The 13641-nt window shown below is 39.4% G+C and overlaps 1 protein-coding gene across 2 annotated transcripts in view; it reads left to right on the top strand.

Moving 5' to 3' along the window:
• The window catches only part of GRM4 (glutamate metabotropic receptor 4), a 238660-nt gene extending 228231 nt beyond the window's left edge, over window positions 1–10429 (top strand). For both annotated transcript variants that reach the window (XM_073666513.1, XM_073666514.1), the window contains one exon: window positions 9279–10429. In XM_073666513.1, the coding sequence (XP_073522614.1) occupies window positions 9279–9328 (50 nt within the window). In that variant the 3' untranslated portion in view covers window positions 9329–10429. The remainder of the gene's footprint in view (window positions 1–9278) is intronic.
• Window positions 10430–13641: the final 3212 nt, after the last annotated feature.

Below are 13641 nucleotides of genomic sequence, written 5' to 3'. Positions count from 1 at the left end.
AGGCATTAAATCTGGATTGAAACGTGACGCCTGGATACTAGACATAATTTAAAAGCAGGATTAAAAATGCTATACAAACAACATTCTCTACAACTTTAAAAACCAAAGGCATGTGTCAAAGTGTTTTTTTTATACAAGTTTATGAAAGTTCTGGAGTTATGGAAATAACAGGATTGCTAGATATGTTTACATGTTTATGATATGCAAACTATGAGTAGATGGAAACGAAAGTTTAAAAACCTGTTGATTTATTCAGTATCCAGTATGTACGTCACATGCAGAAATACATGCACTTACACGTCTGGGCATGCTATCAATGGAGCTATTAGTTACATACCGTGGCTCACTTATTACCCCTGCAGATTTGCAGCGCTGGGGTTCTGGGTTCAAATCCAACCAATGAAAACATCTGCAAGGAGTTTGGATATGTTACCAAGCAACATTGAAATTGCAACACCAAAAAGAAATAGGCGTAGAATTCTGAATATTAAAGGATTAATAGATATCTTACAGATAGGAAAAACTAGAAACTCATTTTTCAAATCATGTCAGTCTGCGACAGTATCAAGTATGTGCGCCATGTGCAGAAATACACGCACGCCTTAACAGGCTATCAAAGATGTTATTATTTACATACAGTATGGTGGCTCAGTGGTTAATACTATAATCTTGTAGTGCTGGTGTTCTTAAGCAACATGTGCAAGGAGTATGTGACTGTGGCCAAGCAACATAATCCAGTGAAAAGGTAAGGACATAAATAAAACAATAATAATGCAAAGGCTGCTCTTTGACTTTCTCTACGTCTGTCATCATATTTTAACATATTATGATTCAGCACTGTCATGTGTAAGGCACAAACGATAAAATAAAGACATATTTGCTCAGCAAGTGCCTTAGTGTTTGCTATTCTCCCCGTGTTTCCATGGGTTTCCCCCAGGTACTCCAATTTCCTCCCACACTCCAAAAACAAATATGTGGGATAGTGATAGTGGTTCTGATTTTAAATTGTGAGCTCCAGTGGAAACAGTGATTATAATGTCTATAAAGCGCTGTGGAATTAATGACGCTATATAAGCAATGCCGTGTTAAACCCTGTGGAGGCCCCTAGGCGGTTGAAATCTTGGGGCCACTCCAGCAAATTATTTATTAATATGTTTTTCATTTCGCTAACAACAATGTTAATAAACCAATTAAGTTGTATTAAATAGAACACAAATTAAGTTAATCAAACTTCATTATAACCCAGCAAAGGTAATTAATTATCATTGTCCTCAGGTGAAGCCCTACATATACCCATCTGTGTTCCTGAAGCTTTTTGTCATGAATGTTCTATTAAGTCATTAAGTCCAAGTCAGCTTGTAACTTACTGTATGTAGTTTTGTGCAGTCTATGGAAGATATTCATATCTTGTTGATGTCATCTGTAAAAATAGGAACAATGCTATTAATCCTGTCTTCAATATCATTAATATGGAATAGCAGTCATTCACTACAACTCTCCAGGTATGGTTTTTGAAACAGTTTTAAATCCAAGTCCAAATCTTGCTTTCAAAATCGAAATACCTTAATTTACTCATTAGGTGTCTGTGTGGGACAGTGTCCAATGCTTTTGCAATGTCCAAAAACACTATTTCCACAGTTACCCCACTGTCCGGATTTCTACTAACTTATTGAGAAAAAGTTAGGTTAGTTTCACAATTTTTGTCCTCCGAATCGGCATGAAAAAAAAATCGCAGCATGTTGTGACTGGCTCTGCAATTCGGACCACATGTGCCCATACAGGGGCGTGTAGAACATCAGACTGCACTCTGATGTCATCCGTTGACCATGGAGAAGATGGAGAAATTAAGTTCCCCATCTTCTCCGCACCTATGCTGCGATTCTCTCTCATTCGAGAAAATCGGATCACAGTAAGATTACACTCAGTTGAGCCTAGTTTCTTTAGCATAATCAGCCTGATTCTCTCGCATGACTGAATCTATGCTAATGTTAACAAGCACCTAGCAGAAGACTTCACTAGAAGTTCATTCTAAAAACTTATAACTCTACTCTCCATCATATGGCTATTCGACAACCCAAAATGACTCTTTGAAACTTTTCACTCCTTTCTGAATCCTAAAATACAGGCTGAAGCTATGTCACCAACCTCAGCTCTTACAATCTAGCCAAGAAAGAATCAACCATATCCATAAGGACATTTTCGCACAGTCTTTTGGTGCTTGTATCCCCTTCCTTTACGCACTTCAAGTTCACTTTCCACCTTTGAAACTATCATAGAAAAAGTTACCAGGCTCCTTGCTTCTCCTCACACTACAACCTGTACCTGTGACCCTATTCTCTTACATCTCCTTCAGTCACTCTCCCTGGTTGTCACTACGCATCAAACTAAAATAATTAACCTCCCTTTCTTCAGGTATTTTTCACTCCCCGTTTAAACATGCTGCCATAACTCCTCTACTTAAAAAAAGCATCCCTGGACCAGAACTGTTCTGCAAACTGGAGACCTGTCTCTAATCTCCCCTTCATTTCTAAAATCCTGGAACTCTTGGTCCACTCCAGGCTAATCCGCTATCTCTCAGATAGCTCTCTTCTTGACTTTTCACAACCCAGTTTCCGCTCTTTACTGAAACTGCCCTTACTAAAGTCTAACAATCTCCTGGATCTCTCTGCAGCATTTGACACTGTGGAACACTAGCTCCTCCTCACTATGCTCCGCTCTACGGGCTCTTATTTTGGTTCTCCTCCTACCTCTCTGACAGCTTCTTCACAGTTTCATTTGCTGGCTCATCACCCTCTCCTCTTCCCCTTACTGTCGAAATTCCACAAGACTCAGTCCTAGGCCCCCCTCCTCTTTTTCCTTTTCACATATACTGCCTTTATTGGACAAACATCAGCAGATTTGGTTTCCAGTACCATCTATATTCTGATGACACTCAATTATACACATCTTCTTCTGACATCACCCCTGCATTACTACACAATAACAGGGATTGTCTGTCTGCTGTCTCTAACATCATGTCCTCCCTCAATCTAAAACTGAATATCTCCAAAACGGAGCTCCTTGTGTTTCCCCCCTCTCCCAACCTATATCCGATATAGCAATTTCTTCTCGGGGTTCAACCATAAACCCCAAGCAGCACGCTCGCTGTCTTGGCGTCATATTTGACACGGAACTTTCCTTTATTTCCTATATCTGATCATTCACTCGTCATGTCACCTATATCTAAAAAGCATCCAGAGTAACCAACCCTTTCTCTGATGACACTCAATTATACACATATTCTTCTGACATCACCCCTGCATTACTACACAATACCAAGGATTGTCTGTCTGCTGTCTCTAGTATCATGTCCTCCCTCAATCTAAAACTGAATATCTCCAAAACGGAACTCCTTGTGTTTCCCCCCTCTCCCAACCTATATCTGATATAACCACAATCATAAGTCACTATATTGGCATAGTCACACCCAAATAATCTATATACTACACAAATCTCCTTAGAGGCAATACCAAGGAGTACATAGGAGTCCTAACACAAGATAAGCGATAAAATATCTACATTTTTATTCAATAATAATTAAAATTTACACAAAATGAATAAAATTAAACAGGAAAATTGATTAATAAATCAGCACCAGGGCTTATGCAAGTGGGTTACAACACAACGGGCTGTATGACAGATTATCCAATACAATTGTATCAAAATAGAAAAGGTGATACTAGTGCTAGGCTTCCTCCAATCAAAGGTTCAATATGTTATTCAAAGCTATCTCAAAGTGTCAATGCAATAAAGTGTCAATGCAGTAAAGTGACTGTGTCAGTAGCCTTGAATAGGTGCCTGAGCGGTACCTCATAAAGTGACCATGCTAGCAGCAATCATGTCTTAGCTAGATCCCTATCAGACCGTGCCCATTAGTAGGTCCAGGTCCCCAGATATTCCCCATTGGGCATAATAGATAGTGTTAAACCAGACCATTACCACCGAGACAAAAATAGATAAGCCATTGGATGGAACTACTTACAGCCGAAGTAAACGAAACCAGTGTCCCACGCTAAGCGGTGCTGCACCCCGACGGCGCCGTTTCGCCACGCTTCTTCTTTTATTCATTTTGTGTAAATTTTAATTATTATTGAATAAAAATGTAGATATTTTATCGCTTATCTTGTGTCTGGACTCCTATGTACTCCTTGGTATTGCCTCTAAGGAGATTTGTGTAGTCTATATCTGATATAGCAATTTCTTCTCAGGGTTCAACCATAATCCCCAAGCAGCACGCTCGCTGTCTTGGCGTCATATTTGACCCAGAACTTTCCTTTATTCTCTATATCTGATCACTCACTCTCTCATGTCACCTATATCTGAAAAACATCCAGAGTTATCAACTCTTTATCTCTTATTGTTGCTCTTATTCATTCTCAACTGGCCTACTGCAACTCGTCTACTGATTGATCTCCCTCTCATCAAACTTTCCCTTCTCCAATGCGTCCTGAATGTGGCAGCTAGAATCGTATTTCTGTCCAGTTGCCACACTGATTCCTCCACCTTGTGCCAGTCATTGCACTGGTTACCCATCCGTTACAGAGTACAATATAAACTCATCACTTTCACCCACAAAGCTCTCCACAGTTCTGCACCACCATATATTTCCTTCTTCATCATTCCTATCACCATACCCCTGCTCTCCATTCTGCAACTTATCTAAGACCAACATCCTCCAAAATCTCTCATGCTGAACCAGTTTTCTGGAATGCATTACCCCAGAAGACCCAATTAATACCTAGCCCCCACATTTTAAAGTGTGCTTTAAAAAGACATCTCTATTGACAGGCTCATCACCTCACTTCACTAATCTAACTCTACACTGTTCCCCCTTCTAATTTGTCCTCAGAATCTGGTCCCTCTTATTCATCTGTCTCCACATCCTCCATGCACCCAATAGCACTTGGTAACTATGCTTAGATACATACTGGCTGATGACTAGCTCATACTGCTTTATATCATATTCATAACCCCTATTTATCATAAGGATGTCTGGACCATACATGACAAGCAAATTCTATCTATTGTGTCCCTGTTCAGTTGTAAAGTGCTGCGGAATATGTTGCCACTATTATAAATAAAATTATTATTTTTTTATTACTACACCAAAAATTACATTTTCAATGTTTACATTTCTTTGTAATTCCACCTGTAAGGTTTCTACTTCCTCACAAGGTTTCTCCCCTAATGCCTCTGTGACACTCGCTGTCATATTACAACTTTCCAAGTTGTCCTGTCTTTCCAAAATAGCGCAAATCCAAGAAACATTTACAGCATAGTTGAACCACCTCTTTGCAACATCACTGTGTGTTCCTTCAGTGCCTTAGGCCTCAAGCTGTTCCAATTTGCTTGTTAGATTCCTGGCATTTGTGAATGCCAAGAACAGGCCTTCACAAGGAAATGTCACACTAATTCTGCACCCTGGATTATGATGTGGGGTGTCATAATGTACAGTAGCTAGACCCCTCTTGTCATCTTTCCAGGTACAAAAATAGATCGGTGTTTGGTGGTGGAACCAGTGGGATATCTATTTCTTTAAAGTACCCCAGGAGTAATTTTCCAACACAACACATGCAGCTTGTGTGGTGTAAACATACTACTTTTGCCTGCAGCATTTTTTAACTTGTCTTCCACCGAACACATCTGGTATTTCATTGGTCGGCAATTGCGAAGAGAGCTACAAGCAGATCTTGATGATTTGTGTGACCAAGTGTGGCAGGACATTCCTCAGACAAGCCATTAAAACCATCATTGATAACATGCCAAGTAGTGTGTGTGTACTTATGCATGTGGCGCTCATACTTGATACTGAATAAATTGAAATGTTTTGAAATTATTTTTACATTTTTTCATTAGTTTCCTATCATTAACATGTTTATCGATCCTGTGATTTCCATAATTCAATGACCTCTTCTTCTTGGTGTTACAATTTCAATGTTGAGGATTGTGAATATATATATACACACACACATAAATACAGGTGCTTTTCACAAAATTAGAATATCATCAAAAAGTTCATTTATTTCAGTTCTTCAATACAAAAAGTGAAACTCATATATTATATAGCGTCATTACAAACAGAGTGATCTATTTCAAGTGTTTATTTCTGTTAATGTTGATGATTATGGCTTACAGCCAATGAAAACACAAAAGTCATTATCTCAGTAAAAATGGTCCCTTAGTCTGTTTCAGTAGGCTCCACAATCATGGGGAAGACTGCTGACATGAAAAATGTCCAGAAGGCAGTCATTGACACACTCCACAAGGAGGGTAAGCCACAAAAGGTCATTGCTAAAGAAGCTGGCTGTTCACAGAGTGCTGTATCCAAGCATATTACTGGTAAGTTGAGTGGAAGGAAAAAGTGTGGTAGAAATAGGTGCACAAGTAACCGGGATAATCTCAGCCTTGAAAGGATTGTTAAGAAAAGGCCATTCAAAAATTTGGGGCAGATTCACAAGGAGTGGACTGCTGTTGGAGTCATTGCTTCACGAGCCACCACACACAGACGTATCCAGGACATGGGCTACAAGTGTCGCATTCCTTGTGTCAAGCCACTCATGACCAATAGACAACGCCAGAAGCGTCTTACCTGGGCCAAGGAGAAAAAGACATGGATTGTTGCTCAGTGGTCCAAGGTGTTGTTTTCAGATGAAAGTAAATTTTGCATTTCATTTGGAAATCAAGGTCCCCGAGTCTGGAGGAAGAGTGGAGTGGCACACAATCCAAGCTGCTTGAGGTCTAGTATGAAGTTTCCACAATCAGTGATGGTTTGGGGAGCCATGTCATCTGCTGGTGTAGGTCCACTGTGTTTTATCAAGAGACCAAAGTCAGCACAGTCGTCTACCAGAAAATTTTAGAGCACTTCATGCTTCCCTCTGCTGACAAGCTTTTTTGGAGATGGAAAATTCATTCTCCAGCAGGACTTGCCACCTGTCCACACTGCCAAAAGTACCAATACCTGGTCCATTGTGCTTGATTGGCCAGCAAACTCTCCTGACCTTAGCAACGTCAGGCGAGGAAGATGAGAGAGGAAGATGAGAGACACCAGACCCAACAATGCAGACAAGCTGAAGGCTGATATCAAAGTAACCTGGGCTTCCATAACACCTCAGCAGTGCTTTAGGCTGATTGCCTCCATTCCACGCTGCATTAATGCAGTAATTGATGCAAAAGGAGCCCCGACCAAGTATTGAGTGCATTTACTGAACATACACTGCTCCAAAAAATAAAGGGAACACTCAAATAACACATCCTAGATCTGAATGAATGAAATATTCTCATTGAATACTTTGTTCTGTACAAAGTTGAATGTGCTGACAACAAAATCACACAAAAATCATCAATGGAAATCAAATTTATTAACCAATGGAGGCCTGGATTTGGAGTCGCCCCCAAAATTAAAGTGAAAAAACACACTACAGGCTGTTCCAACTTTGATGTAATGTCCTTAAAACAAGTCAAAATGAGGCTCAGTATTGTGTGTGGCCTCCATGTGCCCGTATGACCTCCCTACAATGCCTGGGCATGCTCCTGATGAGGTTGCGGATGGTCTCCTGTAGGATCTCCTCTAGGATGGCACATCAATGCGAGCTGTGGCAAGAAGGTTTGCTGTGTCTGTCTGCGTAGTGGCCAGAGACTGGAGGCGCTACCAGGAGACAAGCTAGTACACCAGGTGACGTGGAGGGGGCCGTAGGAGGACAACAACCCAGCAGCAGGACCGCTACCTCCTCCTTTGTGCAAGGAGATACAGGAGGAGCACTGCCAGAGCCCAGCAAAATGACCTCCAGCAGGCCACAAATGTGCATGTGTCTGCACAAACGGTTAGAAACCGACTCCATGAGGGTGGTATGAGGGCCCGACGTCCACAGATGGGGGTTGTGCTCACAGCCCAACACCGTGCAGGATGCTTGGCATTTGCCACAGAACACCAGGATTGGCAAAGTCGCCACTGGCGCCCTGTGCTCTTCCCAGATGAAAGCAGGTTCACACTGAGCACATGTGACAGACGTGACAGAGTCTGGAGACGCCGTGGAGAGTGATCTGCAGCCTGCAACATCCTTCAGCTTGACCGGTTTGGCAGTGGGTCAGTAATGGTGTGGGGTGGCATTTCTTTGGAGGGCCGCACAGCCCTCCATGTGCTCGCCAGAGGTAGACTGACTGCCATTAGGTGCCGAGATGAGATCCTCAGACCCCTTGTGAGACCATATGCTGGTGCGGTTGGCCGTGGGTTCCTCCTAATGCAGGACAATGCCAGACCTCATGTGGCTGGAGTGTGTCAGCAGTTCCTGCAAGATGAAGGCATTGAAGCTATGGACTGTCCTGCCCATTCCCCAGACCTGAATCCGATTGAGCACATCTGGGACATCATGTCTCGCTCCATCCACCAATGTCACGTTGCACCAAAGACTGTCCAGGAGTTGGCAGATGCTTTAGTCCAGGTCTGGGAGGGGATCCCACAGGAGACCATCCGCAACCTCATCAAGAGCACGCCTAGGCATTGTAGGGATGTCATACAGGCACGTGGAGGCCACACACAATACTGAGCCTCATTTTGACTTGTTTTAAGGACATTACATCAAAGTTGGATCAGCCTGTAGTGTGTTTTTCCACTTTAATTTTGGGGGTGACTCCAAATCCAGGCCTCCATTGGTTAATAAATTTGATGACTTTTGTGTGATTTTGATGTCAGCACATTCAACTTTGTACAGAACAAAGTATTCAATGAGAATATTTCATTCATTCAGATCTAGGATGTGTTATTTGAGTGTTCCCTTTATTTTTTTGAGCAGTGTACATTTCAGTAGGCCAACATTTCGGATTTTAAAATCATCTTTTAAGCTATTGTTATAAAGTATTCTAATTTACTGAGATAATGACTTTTGTGTTTTCATTGGTTGTAAGCCATAATTATCAACATTAACAGAAATAAACACTTGGAATAGATCACTCTGTTTGTAATGACTCTATATAATATAGGAGTATCACTTTTTGTTTTGAAGACCTGAAATAAATTTATTTTTTGATGATATTCTAATTTTGTGAGAAGCACTTGTATGTAACTATTTACGGTTTGTACATGAAAATTAATATTAGAAAGTGACAACCAACATAAATTGGATGACATTTCAGTGTTTGTGAAACCAATTACCGAGATTTATTTTATGCTATTGCATGGCTTTTTTAAGTGATCCTCAATGGTTTTAGTAATTAAAAAGAATTATTTTATGTTTCTCTTACAGCTCTGGCCAGTAAGCCTACCTATGTCAGCTACAGCAACCACGCTATATAGACAGCACTGATTGAAATCACCATTGGACAATAGGAGGGGCCAAACCCGTGGTCAAATGCCGCTCACTATTGAAAAAAATGAGATCAGTCAGGATGACTAGATAACCCGTCATGGGGCGGAAAGGCGCGTCTGGCGCAGATGGGAGAAAACACATGGCATAAAAGCCACAGACCTGGGCACATAAACTTCCCTTCCATGCAATGGATCAGGAACACATCATAACTTGTTACTTTGATCCAGACAAAATTAAATTTTATTGGTTTAAGATATTGTTTTTTAAATATTTTTTCATTTTATGTTCAGATTTATACATTAATTGAATATTTTCTTGTGCTTATATTTCACAGAAGCACATTTATTTTGGGTGTGCCAATTTTATTGCATTTCAGTATTTTTTACTTCTTGATACAAATAAAACAAGTTATTTTTGTTCCTTATTGTGCTGTTGAAGTCAGGGTTTTCACTTGTGCCCTCATTAATTTTAAGAAGAAAATATTCTTGTACTTCCTCACAGTTATGTTGTATCCTTTCATCTTGCCTGCATCCTTGTTAATTGTACTGGTTTATTTGACTTAGTTTTTACCATGAATTTTCCAAAGTTGAACAAATGCCCCATTTCAAATTAAAAAGCTGATATTTTCTAGTTCCATAATTTCATTTGAAAATACAATTTTATTTTCTGCTGAAAAATCTAAAATGTTTTTCAAAAGCCAATATAATGCAATTGATTAATTGCAGCACATTCATGAATATGATTGTAACACTTTTGCAGAAATCATAATTATTAGATCCAAAACAATATATAAACAATGATATAATGCCAAAATAGATCTAAATGTAATTGTCTTACTTAAGAATGAAACGTAAATTGGTCTCTCAGGGAGAGATTATTTTAAATTATGATAGATCATTTGCCTCAATGACTGGACTGAAATAAGTCTGAAATATTCTGTATTAAAATTTGAATCCTATATGTTAAAGTTGCCTTCTTTGGATTCAAATCTTACATTACAGGCCATATGCCATATACAGTATTTCACATATCAGAACTGATCAGTTTGATCTGTTTTGTTTAAAATTTTAAAATATATATTCTTTCTACCCTAATCTCATGAAATATCCAAGAAATTAAATTTTATATTTTTGAAAATCTGAAGATTTGTTTGTTCCTGTAAAATTACTTCTTAAAATTTTCAAGAAGGTATTTTTTAATCTGCACCAGATGTGCTTGCTTAATTTGGCATGTGACATGTGAATAAAGAAGATATTAAAAAATAGGCAAGATTACGGTTGGCTCCATTAAAACTATATTTTGTGATACATTTTTCATGGAAAACTAGACAAATTCTGCTACAGCAAAGTCCAAGACTGCTGAAGATCAATTAGGGCCTTCATAGATAAAATGGCTACATATGGAGCCTGGATGCTTGTGCCATACTAACTTCTGCAGCTTTGTCTAGATGACCAAGGTCAATTTTCGTCTGGCAAACAAATTAATGTATAATCAAAATTAGATAGCAGTTCTATTAAAGAAGTTCTTAACTTAACTATGATATTGATGACCTGTCCTTAGGATAGATCATCAATATCAGATTAGTCAGGGTGCAACACCCAATAACCCCAGTAGTTAGCAACTAGAAGTAAATAGTGTGTGAAGTGGGACACCACCACTCTTGCACACTGTTCGGTGGCTGCTGTTGAGTACTGCAAATCAACTCTATTTTATTAAAATAGGAGCTGATTTTCAGTATTCTGAACAGTGTGGCCGGATACAAAGTGTACGAGAAGAACACCACCACTCCACAGTTTTTAGTGGCTGCTGTCAGGTACTGCAGCTCAGCTCAATATTTTTCTGAATAGGAGCTGATCTTCAGTATTCCGTGGTGGTTACTTAACAGTGTCATGGATCTATTATGCTACTTTTGCTGTTTACATCTGGTCACCGGTAAAAGCTGATCAGACCTCTCCTACAGATAGGTCATTATTAATAACACAATAATGGACAACCCCTTTAAGAAAACCACCATTTTCCCTACATAAACTGCAAGTGACATTGCTATTTGTTCCATCAATAAGAATTCAGTGTCTGAACAGGATTCCATTACATGAATGGTAATCCCCAAAATTAACAAAATTCAGCAGCTAAATGCAAAGGCGGCATTTGTGGGTCAATCCAGCCTATTTCAATTTCTCATTTTTAGAAATGTTACTATAGCACAAGCATTTGGACTCCTCTTGGAGCACTGCATGGTAATGATGTTTGAACTAAATACCTTTGTGGTATGATGGTACCGCTACATCTGTTACTAAAGAATATTATGCTGCAAAGCTGACTGACAAAAACAAATGTCTTATTGGTTTTTACTTGGTGTTTGTCCCAAATAGTTGCCCCCCATGGCCAGTTTGCAATGTATTTATTATGAGAGTCTGAAAATGATCCTCCACCCTTCACCCCATGCAAACCTTGCGCGGTGCCTGCGTTTATGCAAATTGTGTGTGCATGAAAATCACAGAGAGTCTTGATAATGTCTTTTCTTTCTTTTCTACTTGAGTGTTTTTAATAAAACAAAAAAAGGAAATGCATAAAGTACTGGTGTGTTATTATTTCAAGCGACTGGATGTTTCATTGCACCTTGAAATGTTTGTGTCTGTAACCACATCTCAGAGAAAGGACAAGTCTGCTGTCATTTAGCGCCACCCTCTTTACCCCATAGATGGGCCGGTTCAATTAATGTATGTAGCTAAATGGAGAATGAGCCTGCACCACCTTCTAAGCGCATAATGACCGCACCTGAATCTTAACGGCAAATTCACATCGCATAAACCTGCGGTGCCAGCTTTAAAATGCAGAAACAATAGTCCAATAGAGAGAAGATGATGAAAAGCTGCACTCGCTGTTTATGTAAAAATAAAGAGTCCTTTATTTCATATTCAGATAAAATGAATGGAAAGCAGGGAGTGCGGGGAGGAGGTGGAGGACAGCTGTTTCACGCTATGACTAGCGCTTCTGCGGGTCCATGTGAATGTATGTTTTCATAATAGACATTACGAAACTGCAGCAAAGTTTTGGTTCATTCATACAATGCAAAGTACAAATAGATGTGAAGTAAGAAGGCTCAAATCCTTTGAAAATGTACAATCCTCAATAATACACTGCTACACATATCACAAATATGCAACTGAATCTCAAGGGTTCTATGTAATCTAAGGTGCTTTAGGTACATTTAATTGAGTTGAATGATGAAAGGTCGAGATATTGTGGTCATGTGCTACTTATCTTATCTACTTCTCTCAATAGAACATTGAGAGAAGCTGGAAAAGTTGCTTGTTAGCATGTGACCACAACTATGAATATCGCATATTCAGTCACATGTCTACCCGCTTGATATGGAAATATAAAAAAGTCCTGACAATGTGCATATTGCTTACTGGCAGGATTTGGCCATCTTCAGTCACATAGAATGACTGTAGATATGTTTGTTAATCCAAGAAAACCCCTTGAATTTTACTTTGAAGGTAAAGTGTATTTTCAGGTGAAAAGATTCAATCTTCCCTTCAACCATCACATATCACATCTGCAACCCCAAATTCAAAAATGTTGGGCTGGTGTGTAAAATATAACTACAACAAGAATACAATTATTTTTAAATGTTTTATAGCCGTATTTTATTCATAATAGGACATAGAACACATATCATAGAATGAAAGTTAGACATTTTTCTATTTCATTTGAAAAAAATAACTCATTTAAAAATTGATGGCAGCAACACATCTCAAAAAAGTTGGGACAGGGCCATGCCCACCATTGTGTAACATCAGTCTGTAAATGTCTGGGAAGTGAGGAGCTCAATTGCTGGAATCTTGGGAGAGGAAAGCTGTCCCATTCTTGTAGTCCTGGGTCATTGCTGTTTTTTTCATTTAAGAATGATGAAAGGTCTGGACTGCAGGTGGCCATTTCATCGCCCTAGCTATTCTTCTATGATGGAAGTAGTATGTAATTTATAATTGTCCTACTAAACTATTCAAGGCCCTTACATGACTCCCCACAGGACACGACATCCGTTGCTTGAATAAAGAATTTAAAATTTTGTTCATCTGACACAGAACAGTTTTCCATTTTGCCTCAGTCCATTTTACATGAGCTTTGGCCCAGTGAACATGGCAGCATTTCTGGATTGTGGGGATATATGGCTTCTTCTTTGCACAATAGAAATTTAACTTGCATTTGTGGATTATATGACTGTGTTCACAGACAATCATTTCTGTAAGTATACCTGAGCCCATGACCAAATCACGCCTGTTTTAATGCAGTG

This window comes from Phyllobates terribilis, unplaced genomic scaffold (genome assembly GCF_046119375.1).
Source record: "Phyllobates terribilis strain yellow unplaced genomic scaffold, ASM4611937v1 Scaffold_2__4_contigs__length_985480577, whole genome shotgun sequence".
Lineage (NCBI taxonomy): Eukaryota > Metazoa > Chordata > Amphibia > Anura > Dendrobatidae > Phyllobates > Phyllobates terribilis.
The sequence above is the reverse complement of the archived record's forward strand: the minus strand, read 5'-3'. Positions and strand labels throughout refer to the sequence as shown.